At 40.0% G+C, this 14,576-nt stretch overlaps 1 protein-coding gene across 1 annotated transcript; it reads left to right on the top strand.

Annotated features, from left to right (window-relative positions):
• Positions 1-433: 433 nt before the first annotated feature.
• LOC124043430 (hepatoma-derived growth factor-like) lies at positions 434-14,347 on the top strand. Its single transcript, XM_046362036.1, has 6 exons — positions 434-902; positions 4,261-4,337; positions 4,686-4,830; positions 5,122-5,280; positions 10,954-11,127; positions 11,479-14,347. The coding sequence occupies exons 1-6, from the start codon at positions 816-818 to the stop codon at positions 11,497-11,499; spliced, it is 663 nt and encodes a 220-aa protein (XP_046217992.1). The 5' UTR covers positions 434-815; the 3' UTR covers positions 11,500-14,347.
• Positions 14,348-14,576: the final 229 nt, after the last annotated feature.

The raw sequence follows: 14,576 nt of genomic DNA, 5'->3' as shown, positions 1-14,576 counted from the left end.
TTCAGAGTTAATTGTCAGTTTGAAACTTGTGTACTACCCAACCCTTTTCACACTACTAGCCAGCAGAGCTGCACCAAGCTGAATTGTGGGGTTACACATTCATTCACCATATGGTTTCTGGAACCATGCTACAAAGGACGGTGTGAAAGAAAATAAAGCCAAATACAGTACCCCTTTTGGATTGACACAATAGTGGAGAAAATTGAATTGGATCTCCCTAGATAGGCTACTCAGATACATCAATGATATTGTATCAGTGGAATATTATAGACAATTTTAATCTGAGGTAAAGCAAATCAAATACAAAATAAGGATTTTGTTGGTGTTTTGGTAGGTTTATTTAGCTTAAAATCCTTGGAGGTTATGTAATCTTGCAGAATTCCAATATCTTTGCTACCTCGGTTTCAAGCCTAGCCCATACTAGTCAATTTCAGATAATGAGTCTGCTCGGAAGAGGGAAGCGGTTCCAATTTCAAACAAAAACAAGTCTCTATATACAGAGGATTAGGACGGCAGGAATAACGGGATTTTTTATAAAACATACGAAAATTACAATTGATAGGTGCAGTTTGTAACCACACTCTGCAAAGCACTAGACCGCGCAACATTACCAATTCGATTGCGTCCACTTTCCAATTTTCTACGCGTGGCTGAATTTTGACGCGAAAACCTAAAGCAACCGAAAGTTGGAGCTCCTAACCTAACAAGTGCAATCCTCTAGGTTGCTATATTTCGTTGTTTTTGCAACAGTAAACCGACATTGTCCATTTTTTTATATAAATATAAAAAAAATCTTATTCATCCACTGAGAAGCCATGCCGAGGTCGAATAGGCAAAAAGAGTATAAGCCTGGGGATCTCGTGTTTGCGAAAATGAAGGGTTATCCACATTGGCCCGCGAGGGTAAGCAACTTCAGACTTTTACTTCTTAACCAAACGCTAATAGTAGGCCTACGTCTTCTTGTTTCTATCCCACATGTATATGGGCCTATCTGCTAGATCAGATCATTGAGGCCTACCCCTGGTCTTTGCAAAGTTTATTTGCGTATGACTGCGCGCTGTGAAATAGGCTAGTGACATTTTTTTTGTTATACATTTGGTGTTTCATTTTGGGAAATCTAAATTGTAGCAGTAAACATACTTTTACATTGACCTAGCAAATGCCGTCCTGAGTACTATTCATTTCGCAGAGATGCTGTTTAATTTAATCATTGATACGAGGCCTAGTATAGGCTGTCTGATAGATCCTGGCTTCAAGTAAACAAACATATTATATATTCAACTTGTAACAAATAGGCTGGAGTACATTTAATGTCAGTTACCCCTCGACTTCTAAGATATTAGACTATTCCAAGTCCAACCAGTAGTATTTCAAATGTGATTGTGATACAAAGTTGCTACTAGTCGAGTCGCGAAATGGATACTTTGAAACATTGTAACTGAGTTTGCTAGTGTGGGATTTCCGAATGGATAATACTCATTACCAAAAGTATGTGGACACCTGCCCGTCGAACATTTTTAAATCATGGGCATTAATATGAAGTTGGTCCCGCCCTTTGCTGCTATAGCAGCCTACACTCTTCTGTGTAGGCTTTCCACTGGATGTTGGAACATTGCTGTGGGGACTTGCTTCCATTCAGCCACAAGAGCATTAGTGAGGTCGGGCACTGATGTTTGGTGATTAAACCTGGCTCGCAGTCAGCGTTCAAATGAATCCCAAAGGTGTTTGATGGGAGTTAGGTCAGGGCTCTGCAGGCCAGCCAAGTTCTTCCACACCGATCATCGACAAACCATTTCTGCATGGACCTCTATTTGTGCACAGGGGTATTGTCATGCTGAAACAGGAAAGGGTCTTCCCCAAACTGTTCTGTTCTTGTCTATTCATGTTCTGTGTTTTCATGCTTTCGAAACAGCTAATGGGGATCCTACTAAAATACAGAATGCCAAACTGTTGCCACGAAGTTGGAAGCACAGAATTGTCTAAAATATCATTGTATGCTGTAGCATTAAGATTTCCCTTCACTGGAACTAAAGGGCCTAGCCGAATCATGAAAAACAGCCCCAGACCATTATTCCTCCTCCACCAAATTTTACAGTTGGTACTATGCATTGGGGAAGGCAGCTTTCTCCTGGCAACAGCCAAACCCAGATTTGTCTGTCGGACTGCCAGATGGTGAAGCGTGATTTATCACTCCAGAAAAAGTGTTTCCAGAGTCCAATGGCAGTGAGCTTTACACCAATCCAGCAAACGCTCGGCATTGTGCATGTTGATCTTTGGCTTGTGTGCGGCTGCTCGGCCATGGAAACCCGGTTACATGAAGCTCCCAACGAACAGTTCTTGTGCTGACGATGCTTCCAGAGGCTGTTTGGAACTCTGTAGTGAGTGTTGCAACCGAGGACAGACTAGTTAAACGTGCTACACGCTTCTGCACTCGCCGGTCCCATTCTGTCAGCTTGTGTGGCCTACCACTTCGTGGCTGAGCCATTGTTGCTCCTAGACCCTTCCACTAAACAAGAACACTACTTACAGTTGACAGGCAGGTCAAGCAGGGCAGGAATTTGAGGAACTGACTTGTTGGAAAAGTGGCATCCTATGACGGTGCCATGTTGAAAGTCACTGAGCTCTTCAGTAAGTGCAATGTTCGTCTATGGAGATTGCATGACTGTGTAATCAATTTTATACACCTGTCGCAAAAGGGTGTGGCTGAATACATGATTTTGAAGTGGTATCCACATACTTTTGTGTATATATATATATAGGGTATTTGGTGGCAGCGGTGGCATTTGATTGTCTGGCAGCAATGCATGAGCCTATTGTAAGGTAATGTAAATGGTGTACGGGTGTTTTAGCTCAGACTCCATTGCAAATTAGTGGAAAGTATGTCATGTAATTCATTAAGAATTGCCATTAGTTTATTTTTAAAATGTGTGTGTATATATATGTCACACACACAGACAGTACCTCAAGTTTGGACACACCTCATTCAACAGTTATTTATTTATTTTTGACTATTTTTTCTACATTGTAGAATAACACATGGAATCATGTAGTGACCAAAGTGTTAAACAAATCCAAATATATTTGATATTTTAGATTTTTCAAAGTAGCCACTCGTTGCCTTGCTGACAGTTTTGCTCACTCTTGCACTGAGATGCATTGCCTTCGACTGTACTTTTCACTCCATACATTTTCCCTGACACCCAAAAGTACTCGTTACATGCTTAGCAGTACAGGAAACTGGTCCAATTCACACACTATCAAGAGAACATCCATGGTCGTCCCTAATTCCTCTGATCTGGCCGACTCACTAAACACAAATGCTTAGTTTGTAAATTATGTTGGAGTGTTTCCCTGGCTATTTGTGAAGAAAAATATATAGTGTGATCTGGTTTGCTTAATAGACATATTTGTCCCTACATGTTTGACATAATGGCGTCATCTCTTTTCCTCCTTAGATTACAACAGGGTTATTGTATCATGTGCTCATATGAAATGTATCTTGAGTGTGCCTGTGGATACATCGCATGTAATTGTAATGTAAATAGAGATAAAAGTAGTACTAATTTAGGCCTACTTCTGAAATGTTAATTCTTAGTATTTGGAATTCTATTTATGTGTGTCTGTGTTCAACTACACCAAAGAATATTTCAAATGAGCCCTCAGAAAAGTATACACTCACTACACACCCAAGCGTTGGGTTATCAATACATTTGTGCATGATTCCATTCACATTCATAATACATTCACAGGACACAAAACAACAATTCTTTACTATTCCCTAAACTATGCCATACATATACACACAGGGCTATCTGTTTTGTTGTTCAGCTCAAATTGGGTGAAGGGGGTCGGTGAAGAGACTCATTGATGTGCCACTGTGTCCAGTGCCCAATATTTGCCTTGGGGGGAGAGACACCATTTTGACAGAACTCTGAATGTCAGTCATTTACGCTATGTGTGTATTTGACTGAGAAAATGAAAGTGTGTGTCAGTCATTAAAGCACTTGAAACCTGGCCTCTCAAGTGAGTGTATGAAGTACATTTTTAATTACCTAATTCTTAAAACAGCTCTGGCCTTTTTAGTTTATGCTGGTCTGCCTTTTTCTTTGTTTCAGTAGCCAAACAAAATATTTTATATGAACTTGTATTGTTTGCGGTAGCTCCTGAAATTCATAAATCACCATATTTGCACTTTTGCCCCTAGTTATTTAGTTTGAAGCACTCCCTAACAATTACACTCATTGTTTCCTTCTTCCGCAGATTAACGAGTTACCCGAAGGAGTGGTCAAGTCCCCCTCCAACAAGTACCAAGTGTTCTTCTTTGGGACACATGAGACGTAAGTAAATCATTTTTGATGCAATGAATCCTATCACATAGTCTTGCCTAATTCCAAATGGATCCCTAGCCCCTACCTTCTATACAATAGTCGTGATATGAGAGGCTTTAATAGGCTAGTCTGTATTTTCTCCATATTACTTATACCTATCGGAGAACAAGTTGGAGCTACCACCATATCGTTCCTTACACCTATCAAATGCTCTCCAGATCTCCATGAGTGCACTGGGTGGTTCATTTGGAATGACACATTAGTCGTTTACCTGGTAGTTCCATAGAACAGTATTTTGAAGCTCTGTAGGTGGTTGCATGCGTCAACTTTTGAACTTTATAACCTTCAACCTCTCAGGGCATTCCTGGGTCCCAAGGACCTGTTCCCTTATGAGGAGGGCAAGGAGAAGTTTGGCAAGCCCACCAAGAGGAAAGGCTTCAGCGAGGGTCTCTGGGAAATTGAGAACAACCCTACAGTGATACACGAACCCATGGGCTATGAGGTGTGTGCTTAGAGACTGAAAGGGACGTGTCTGTTTGTGTGCCTGCTGACATGCTTGAGCCTTTGTTCCTGTGTAACACATGATGGTATATGATTTTAGCAGATATTAAGACGCACACCACCCAATGTTTTTCTTTGCTATTCTGGGAACACAAAAACCCTACTATTTCATCATCAATGATAAAGTACTCCCAAATACACATTTACCTATACTCAACCTCAGCAAATACAGGTGTGCATTGGGAATAGTTCACCATGTTTCCCGTCCTTAATTCTGTTCTTTCTCCCCCAGCCAGCAAAGAAGGAGACTCCAGCAGAGGGGGCGGTGGAGGCAGGAGGGGCACAAAAGGGGGATGCAGAAGGAAGCAGTGACGAGGACGAAGGGACCCTCGTCATCGACGAGAAGAATGACAAGGGAGTGGCCAAGAGGAAAGCTGGGGGTTCCAGCGAGGTAAGTGTCAAACATTCACATGTCTAGTCAGTCTTAACAAGTAGAACCATACCCCATATCGCTACTGTATTTGTTTATATTTTGCCAATTTCAATTGATTGGGCATTCAAACGTCTGAGCATTTACTAAGAAGTCAATTGGCTATATAGCCACTATTGTAGGTAGTAATTTATGACAATGTCCCCTCTAAGCTGCGCAGCTCCTTCAGGTCTGCAGTGGAGAAGAAATTCCAGCCTGCGCAGAGATCCTGTTGCATGAAATTTAACTTTACTGACCTTTAGTTGCCCCGTTAGTTTACATTCTTTCCTTCTACAGTAGTGTGGGAATTATTATCAAATTAACACATCAGTCTTTTTCAATGCATCAAACCCAACTTGGCAAGATTGTCAGTGATTTTGTCGTAGGCAGAGCGCATCAGAATAGCATTCTATTGCATTGGCCGGCACAAGCAGTTTCAAAATCAAATTGTATTTGTCACATGCGCCGAATATAACCGGTGTAGACCTTACCGTAAAATGCTTACTTACGAGTCCTTAACCAACAGTGCAGTTCAAGAAATATAATAAAGAAAACATTTACCTTATAAGCTAAAGTAATTAAAAAAATAAAAAGTAACACAATAAAATAACAGAGGCTATATACATCTGGTACCGGTACTGAGTCCATGTGCAAGGGTACAGGTTAGTCGGTGTAATTTGTACATGTAAGTAGGGGTAAAGTGACTGCATAGATAATAAACCATGAGTAGCATCAGTGTAAAAACAAAGGGGCAAGGGGTGTCGATGTAAACAGTCCAGGTGGCTATTTTTATTAATTGTTCAGCAGTCTTGTGGCTTGGGGGTAGAAGCTGTTAAGTTGCCTTTCGGACCTAGACTTGGCATTCCGGTACCGCTTGCCGTGCGGTAGCGGAGAGAACAGTCTATGATTTGGATGACTGGAGTCTTTGACCATTTTTTGGGCTTTCCTCTGATACTGCCTAGTATATAGCTACTGGATGGCAGGAAGCTTGGCCCCAGTGATGTACTGGGCCATACGCACTACCCTCTGTAGCGTCTTACGGTCAGATGCCGAGCAGTTGCCATACCAGGCAGTGATGCAACCGGTCAGCATGCTCTCGATGGTGCAGCTGTAGAAATGTTTGAGGATCTCTGGGCCCATGACAAATCTTTTCAGTCTCCTGAAGAGGAAAATGTGTTGTCGTGCCCTCTTCACGACTGTCTTGGTGTGTTTGAACCATAATAGTTTGTTGGTGATGTGGACGCCAAGGAACTTGAAATTCTTGACCCTCTCCACTACAGTCCTGTCGATGTTAATGGGGGCATGTTCGGCCCTCCTTTTCCTGTAGTCCACGATCAGCTCTTTTGTCTTGATTACGTTGAGGTTGTTCTCCTGGCACCACACTGCCGGTCTCTGACCTCCTCCTTATAGGCTGACTCATCGTTGTTAGTGGTCAGGCAGGCCTACCACTGTTGTCGTCAGCAAACTTAATGATGGTGTTGGAGTTGTGCTTGGCACAGCAGTTGTGGGTGAATAGGGAGTACAGGAGGGGACTAAGCATGCACCCCTGATGGGCCCCCGTGTTGAAGTTCAGTGTGGCAGATGTGTTGTTGCGTACACTTACCACCTGGGGCCAGCCCATCAGGAATCACCCACTGTTGGAATAGAAGCTCTTTTGAGATCAAAGAGCAGAGTCGAGTGTGAAAATGTTTTCATATTCTTTGCTAGTTAGCAAGTTATTAGGCAGGTTATAGCTAATACAAACGCTATTAATTTGTTAACCTTTATTTAACTAGGCAAGTCTGTACAAATTCTTATTTACAATGATGGCCAACCCCAGACAACGCTAGGCCAATTGTGCGCTGCCCTATGGTACTCCAAATCACAGCCGGATGTGATACAGCCTGGAATTGAACCGGGGACTGTAGTGACGCCTCTCGCACTGAGACGCAGTGCCTTACACCGCTGCGACACGTTTCTTGCCATCTTTCAAAAGCACGTCAGGTTAAGACCTTTGTTTTTGTCTCAAATGGGCAGTAGTGTATTTTGAGACGGGCTTGAATATTCAAAGACAGTATTTTTTACAATTCTCTGTATGGTTCCAATAATAATACTTTTATTTTGTAAAGTAGTTCCTTCATTCGTCACAATACAACACAATTTCCAGTCACATATTTTGCCCATGGTGTTCACTGTTTACAGACAAGTTTTTCTGTTTTCTGATAAGTGACTTGAGCTTTCAGACAAATAAAAAACCTAAGCTTAATGTTAAGCCCTGCATAATGTTTTTAAAAATTCTCATGGAATACAGGCCTCAACCAATAACTATTTTCATCTGAAAAGGTTATGCAATGCATTTGATCCATTGTTTTTGTTGATAGGCAACTGTGAATGTCCTAATAGGCTCCAAATGGCTTCAGTTGTCTACTTGGACATTTTCTAAAACTGTAACTGAAAGTGGGCACAGACTCAGTGTTCACAGTAAAAGCATGCTGTAAGTTGCACAGAATGCTCACAGTGTTCAAGATTCTGCTCATAAGACCTGAAATTTGCTCAGTGCCCAAAAAATGTTTGGAAACAATGATGGCCGGTATCGCAGAAGAACTGCCTCACAGGCAATGTTACGTTACCATTTTCTGCTTTAAACGGAGTTACATGTTCCACAGGAATATTCTGCAGGAATATTTTGCAACACTTTATAGTAACTATAAGTAAATAGTTTATTCATAATTAATTAATAATTACTCCCACATGTGTAAATGTTAGTAAGCTAGTTATTCACACATTTATAAACAACCTTTTAAGTATGCAATAATTATTCATAATGTCTTGAGTGAACAGTGCACATTCTCATAAAATAATGCTATTTGGTATACCATTCAGCAGTACCTGATGCTCTTTAGACTGAATCTGCAGTAAGGGAATCTGTCTCTTTTTTGAACGAAGTGGAGGTGAGGAGCATCGTGCAAGGTGGGGGAAAGAACAGCAGAATATGTAGTGCATATTTTATCCTAGAATGGCCTTGAACATATCATTGGTTAAACAATCACACACTACAGAGGATGTTTAAGGAAATCTATTTATAATTTCATTCAAACAGTCACACTTGTAATAGTGTGATGTGTAACTTCAGACGCACTCTATGCTGGTCAAGTAACATTTTCGTCCGAAAACGGAATTACAGTGGGGCAAAAAAGTATTTTTTTAGTCAGCCACCAATTGTGCAAGTTCTCCCACTTAAAAAGATGAGAGGCCTGTAATTTTCATCATAGGTACACTTCAACTATGGCAGACAAAATGAGAAAAAAAATCCAGAAAATCACATTGTAGGATTTGTCATGAATTTATTTGCAAATTATGGTGGAAAACAATTAGTATAACTTTTTCTTGCCAGTGATATACCAAAACCAAAGTGTGAAAATAGTCTGCGTTTAAAGGTTATACATGTAACATTTCCACCTGCAAATCATACATGTAACATTTCTACTTCAATCACATATCAGCTGTAATGAAGGAATGAAAAACCACTAGAGGATAACGGGCCGATCCGGCCAGCTGTTGTGTAGGTTACATCTCCCTGATTTATGATTAGTTTGGGTTTGCAAGGTTGACATTAGCAAAACATTTGCATTACAACACTTCTTCATTTACAAACAATATGCTTTACATTTCCTTCAACATCCTGTGTGCTTATTCTTATTCTTTTGAGACCTTAAGTATAATCGGATACGGCTGGAATGTCTACCAATGAAGTTATTTTTGTGATAAATTACACTGTTCACTCAAAGCATTTATAAAGTATAAATGATTAGTAAATGGTTTATGAACCTACTATTAAACATCTTCTAAATGATATGGATCATTATTACTTTTTAAAGTTGTTTATACATGTGTGAATAACTAGCTTGCTAACATTAACAAATGTGGGACTAATGATGAATAAGCTATTAACTAATCCCTTGTGAAATGTATTTCAAGGTGTTCTAACAAAGTACTACTGACTTCAATAGACGAGTGGCAGGTGTAGGTCACTTTGCTTGTCATAATGAAACTATCATTGCATGGCATTTTAATTTTTTTGTTGTTTATTTAAAACAGTAAAAAAGTTAAATAAAATAAAAATGAACAAATAAGCAATCATGTACAGTGAGTGGCAAGACAAAGTATGTGAACCCATTGGAATTACCTGGCTTTCTGCATAAATTGGTCATAAAATTTGATCTGATCTTCATTGAAGTTACAACAATAGACAAACGGTGTGCTTAAACTAATAACACACAAATTATTGTATTTTTTCTTGTCTACATTGAATACAGAATTTAAACATACTTTTCCCAACCTACAAAATGAATGTGAACCCCTAGGCTAATGACTTCTCCAAAAGGTAATTGGAGTCAGCTAACCTGGAGTCTAATCAATGAGGTGAGATTGGAGATGTTGGTTAGAGCTGCCTTGCCATTTAAAAAACACTCAACAAAAAATGTATTTTGCTATTCACAAGAAGCATTGCTTGATGTGAACTATGCCTCAAACAAAAGAGATCTCAGAAGACCTAAGATGAAGAATTGTTGACTTGCATAAAGCTGGAAAGGGTTACAAAAGTATCTCTAAAAACCTTGATGTTCATCAGACCATGGTAAGACAAATTGTCTATAAATGGAGAAAGTTCAGCACTGTTGCTACTCTACCCAGGAGTGTCCGCCCTGCAAAGATTACTGCAAGAGCACAGCGCAGATACATAAAACACTAAACAAGAATGGTGTTCATGGGAGGACACCACGGAAGAAGCCACTTCTGTCCAAAAAAAACCCATTGCTGCGTCTGAATTTTGCAAAAGTGCACCTGGATGTTCCACAGCGCTACTGGCAACATATTCTGTTGACAGATGAAACTACAGTTGAATTGTTTGGAGGGAACACACAACACTGTGTGTGGAGAAAAAATGCACAGCACACCAACATCAAAACCCTCCAACTGTAAAGTATGGTGGAGGGAGCATCATCGTTTGGAGCTGCTTTGCTGCCTCAGCGCCTGGACAGCTTGCTATCTGCGACTGAAAAATGTATTCTCAATTTATCAAGACATTTTGCAGGAGAATGTAAGGCTATCTGTCCGCCAATTGAAGTTCAACAGAAGTTGGGTGATGCAACAGGACAACGACCCAAAACACAGAAGTCAATCAACAACAGAATGGCTTCAACAGAAGAAAATACACCTTCTGGAGTGGCCCAGTTAGAGTCCTGACCTCGACCTGACTGAGATGCTGTGGCATGACCTCGAGAGCAGTTCACACCAGATATCCCAAGAATATTGCTGAACTGAAACAGTTTTGTGAAGAGGAATGGTCCAAAATTCCACTACAGAAAAGGTTTGGTTGAGGTTATTGCTGCCAAAGGAGGGTCAACCAGTTATTAAAGCCAAGGTTTCACTTGCCTTTCCACCTTGCACTGTGCATGTTTACACAGGGGGTTCAACAAAGAATTGAAAACATATGTGTGTTGTTAGTTTAAGCAGACTGTTTGTCTATTGTTGTGACCTAGATGAAGATCCGATCAAATTTTATGACCATTTCATTCAGAAATCCAGATATTTCCAAAGGATTCACATGCTTTTTCTTGCCACTTGGGGAAACATGTCACTTGAATAAGGGTGATGCGTCTTTCTCTCTCCCTGAAGAGCTCTCCTAAACGACCTAAGGACACAGAGGGCAAAGGTGACTCGAAGGTGGATAGTAAGAAGTCTGACAGTGAGCTGAAGCTTAATGACAAGGCAGGGCATAAGCCCACTGAGCTGTCTTCTGCGCCGGGTGAATCAAAACCACCGACCGAGGGCCAACTAACATCAGAGAAGGTGAGGGAAGCTGTCTTTTGACCGACGAGTTACATCGATCTCCTGTTCAGAGGAGATCTATTAATTTGGTCTTACATCAGGGCCTGGTCCAGGGTGAGTTTCTCAAAAGCCTTCTAGCTAATGTGGCCTGTTATTTCTGTTGACAATCTTCTGTGCTTGAACTAACGAAATGGAACAAATGAAGCACTTTGCTGTTCTACGCGGAATTGTTCATCAATAGATACTGTATATACTACTGCACTGGCAACGAGGCTTTCGAGAAACTCGCACCTGGTTCATATCCAACATTATAAAATAAAAAAAATGAAATTACTGATTTGATGTAACATTTTCTCCATGCTTTCTTCTCAGCCTGTGATGGACAGTGCTTAACATCAAGCCTCTGAGGATGACCAAGAACCCTTGGTTCTTCTCTGTGGAATTTGGGGTGACAACACACAGTAATTAGCTAATCTTTGAATGCTAGTTTTCTGCTGTTTAAGTAACTGGAAAGTGTTAAGACCTATATAGAAATTGTACTTGCTATATATCGATAGATATATATTGAAAGGCAACAAAAAAACTTACTTGCCAGTTGGGGATATTGTATATCCCAGGATTGAAATTGTCAAGTCAAACCAATAGTGATTAGAAATTCAAGGCTCAAGAGGAAATGTGTTTCGGATGTATAATCTTCTTTTTTTTTGTCCAATGATGTCTGGCTGCTAGGTGTCAAATGCATTACAGTTTAGAGAGTACACATACGGTTTCTTTAACAAGAATCTAAACATAAGCAAATGAATACAAAAACAAAACAAATTTGGGGAAATCGAGTAAACATTACATTCATAATTAATTTCCATTTAACATAAAAATCCTGTTTTTGAATAGGTTTTTAGTTATGAGGGTTGTTGGTGTTAGACTTGATAGCTTTTAGCTATGTCGTTGTGCTTTATAAAAAGATGTGTTCTTGGCTTTAAGGTGTATACATAATAGTAATTGTACTTGCTTTTCTTCCCCTTTCCTCGGCCTGACTTTGAAACAGACGATGTATTTTCTTACTCATGGTGTGTTGCACTTTTAAGATATTTAACTTTGCCTAGATCATTAGCAAGTTTTTCTAGCGACAACTATCGTTTTAATGCTATATAACATGTTGCATGTTACCTGTACATGGTAGGTGACCAAATAATGCGCCTTCAATGACACCGAATTCCCTATTTTGATTGAATGTCACATCTATTTACAGAAGCACAAGGAAATGAAAACCACTTTGCAAACCCCTCTCTTAATCCTTTACACTCAAACCCATATATGGGTTGAAAATGGCAGATTTGGGCACTGATAAGTTTAAATTGTAACGAAGTGGCTCTACAGTAACATGCTATAAATGACGTCAGAGCTCTGGCTCTGCGTGTCACAGCGCTGTATGGGTTTTGACTGACAGCCTTTCTTGTTGTGTGCGGTGCTCAAGTTCAGAAGTTGTCCCCATCTCTCCCTTACTGGTTGTATCCAGAGTATATTTCAGATTTTGGTATCAACAAATGCGAAGAAATGTACACTAAATGTAAAATACACATAAAATCAGCAGTGTAATGTTTGGATGTCAGGTGAACTGTTGTCCTCAGCGTTGGTCTAAACATGATTCCATAATCTCCAAACTCGTCCTTTTCAATTGCTACCATGCTTATGCATTTTCATATTTCTTCTATCAGAACCATTACACTTTATCACTGTCCATATAGGTCAATTCCGACGTTTAAATAATGAAGGGAAATCTATATTTCAAAAACTACCCCAAAAATGAAATGTGCATTGTTAAAAGCAAGAAAAACATTCCTGAATGTTTCTGTGACAATGTTGGTATTAACCAGTGACATGTTTGATGAAGCGCAATACTTTCAGGTCTGGAAGATGACTAGGAAGGGGACTATGTTCTATGGAAGGGGCATTCACTCCTACCCTGGAGGTCTGGAGTACTGCTGGTTTTCAGTTCATTCATTTTGTTTACCTGATATCCCAGGTTAAACCTGATTTTAGAAAGGGAATAATGAAAAGTGGAAAAAAGCAGTGGAAGGTTCACATTTGAATGAGTTCTTGAAAAAATATTTACATTTTTTGATAGAAACTGCACTGTTCATTGGTCCAGACATTTTACAATCTCATGTCATCCATCTCTTATGGTGCTTTTATGGTGACAATGTTGTGAAAAGGACATCAGCCTTGTGGCCAACAAGATGGTGTTCAGGTTATTTTGATATTGGGGCACCTGTGAAAACCGAACACTTCAACACTGTGCAGAATAGCTCTGTCTTTGGGTACATGATTGTCACAATTCTGATTTTGAATTTGCTCTGCTTTTTCCCTTATACTATTCATTGTGGGGCATACTTAGAGTATGGTAACTGTGTGTAGCTTAATATTTTGGTGTGAGTGACTTGCCCTTCAAACCTTTTGAACTGAAACAGAGTGAGACTTGTCCTGTGATTTTGGCTGCTAAACCAAATGTTTTATTATTTTGTGTTGTCGTAAAAATATAACCCTTGTGTTGATATTTGAAATGCAATATGTGAATGTCATTCTTTTTTTCAGGGGGGGGGGCTTTTTGTCACATTTATTGGTCCCTCCCTTATGTATGCTTTGATTTGTGTGTGGGGGGGCGGCGGCCGTGTCTTCAGTTTTATGATTGGATGATTTTTTGGATATGTCATTAATTCGTTGTTGCAATTTTGTGGCCCTTGTTTGGTGAAATCCATATATGCATTCAATCATCAGGTCTTTTTAGAATTCCATTAGTCATTAATTAACTGAACCACGACACACAGGGGCGTTTCAGGAACAGGCCTTAGAACTGCTCTCAGTCTGTACTGAATATGGCCCAGACCTTTACAGCAGGCTTCCCTTTCAACTGCTAGACCGTCACTCATTCATAGTCAACTTTGTACGCTGACTGACCTGCTCCATGATTCTGGACCTTTCATTATTTTTCCCTTTTACATTTCCACATTCAAAACCTAATGCTGTCAAAAGGATTCTATTTTTGGTGGGTCATAGCCAGATCCTCAGCAATTCACAGTGGACTTAAAATCCTCCAAAAATGTAAGGGGAGTAAAATTCCAGTTACTTTCTTTGGATCTTTTTCACTGATTGTCAATCCGCCACGCTTCTTGCTTAGTTCTACCATTTGTAGCTAGCCGCCAGTCCATTTTATTTCAAACCAATAAACATGTTGATTACAAAATGAGTCCACCTGCCTGTCATGTTTAACTTTCACCAGGAGTGCCTTTCCTTATAGAATGTGCATCTTCCCCTTTTATCGTTCCACCTGGACATTAATGTTCATCCCACAGCTGCCACCAAATGTAAGATAGGGGGGGTACGAGAACACCTGCATCTTTTACTGAAGAGTCCACTCTCCGACAGTGTCATTGTTGACTTGTGGAAAATATGTTTGTAGATTCCTGTTAAAG

Source organism: Oncorhynchus gorbuscha, linkage group LG09 (assembly GCF_021184085.1).
Source record: "Oncorhynchus gorbuscha isolate QuinsamMale2020 ecotype Even-year linkage group LG09, OgorEven_v1.0, whole genome shotgun sequence".
Taxonomy (NCBI): domain Eukaryota; kingdom Metazoa; phylum Chordata; class Actinopteri; order Salmoniformes; family Salmonidae; genus Oncorhynchus; species Oncorhynchus gorbuscha.
The sequence above is the reverse complement of the archived record's forward strand: the minus strand, read 5'-3'. Positions and strand labels throughout refer to the sequence as shown.

Bases quoted from the DNA above. Each gene is read 5' to 3' on its own strand.
- LOC124043430 (XM_046362036.1), top strand. From the start codon at position 816: ATGCCGAGGTCGAATAGGCAAAAAGAGTATAAGCCTGGGGATCTCGTG. The intron at 4,338-4,685 runs GTAAGTAAATCA...TCAACCTCTCAG, and splicing joins TTCTTTGGGACACATGAGAC to GGCATTCCTGGGTCCCAAGG. The intron at 4,831-5,121 runs GTGTGTGCTTAG...TTTCTCCCCCAG, and splicing joins ACGAACCCATGGGCTATGAG to CCAGCAAAGAAGGAGACTCC.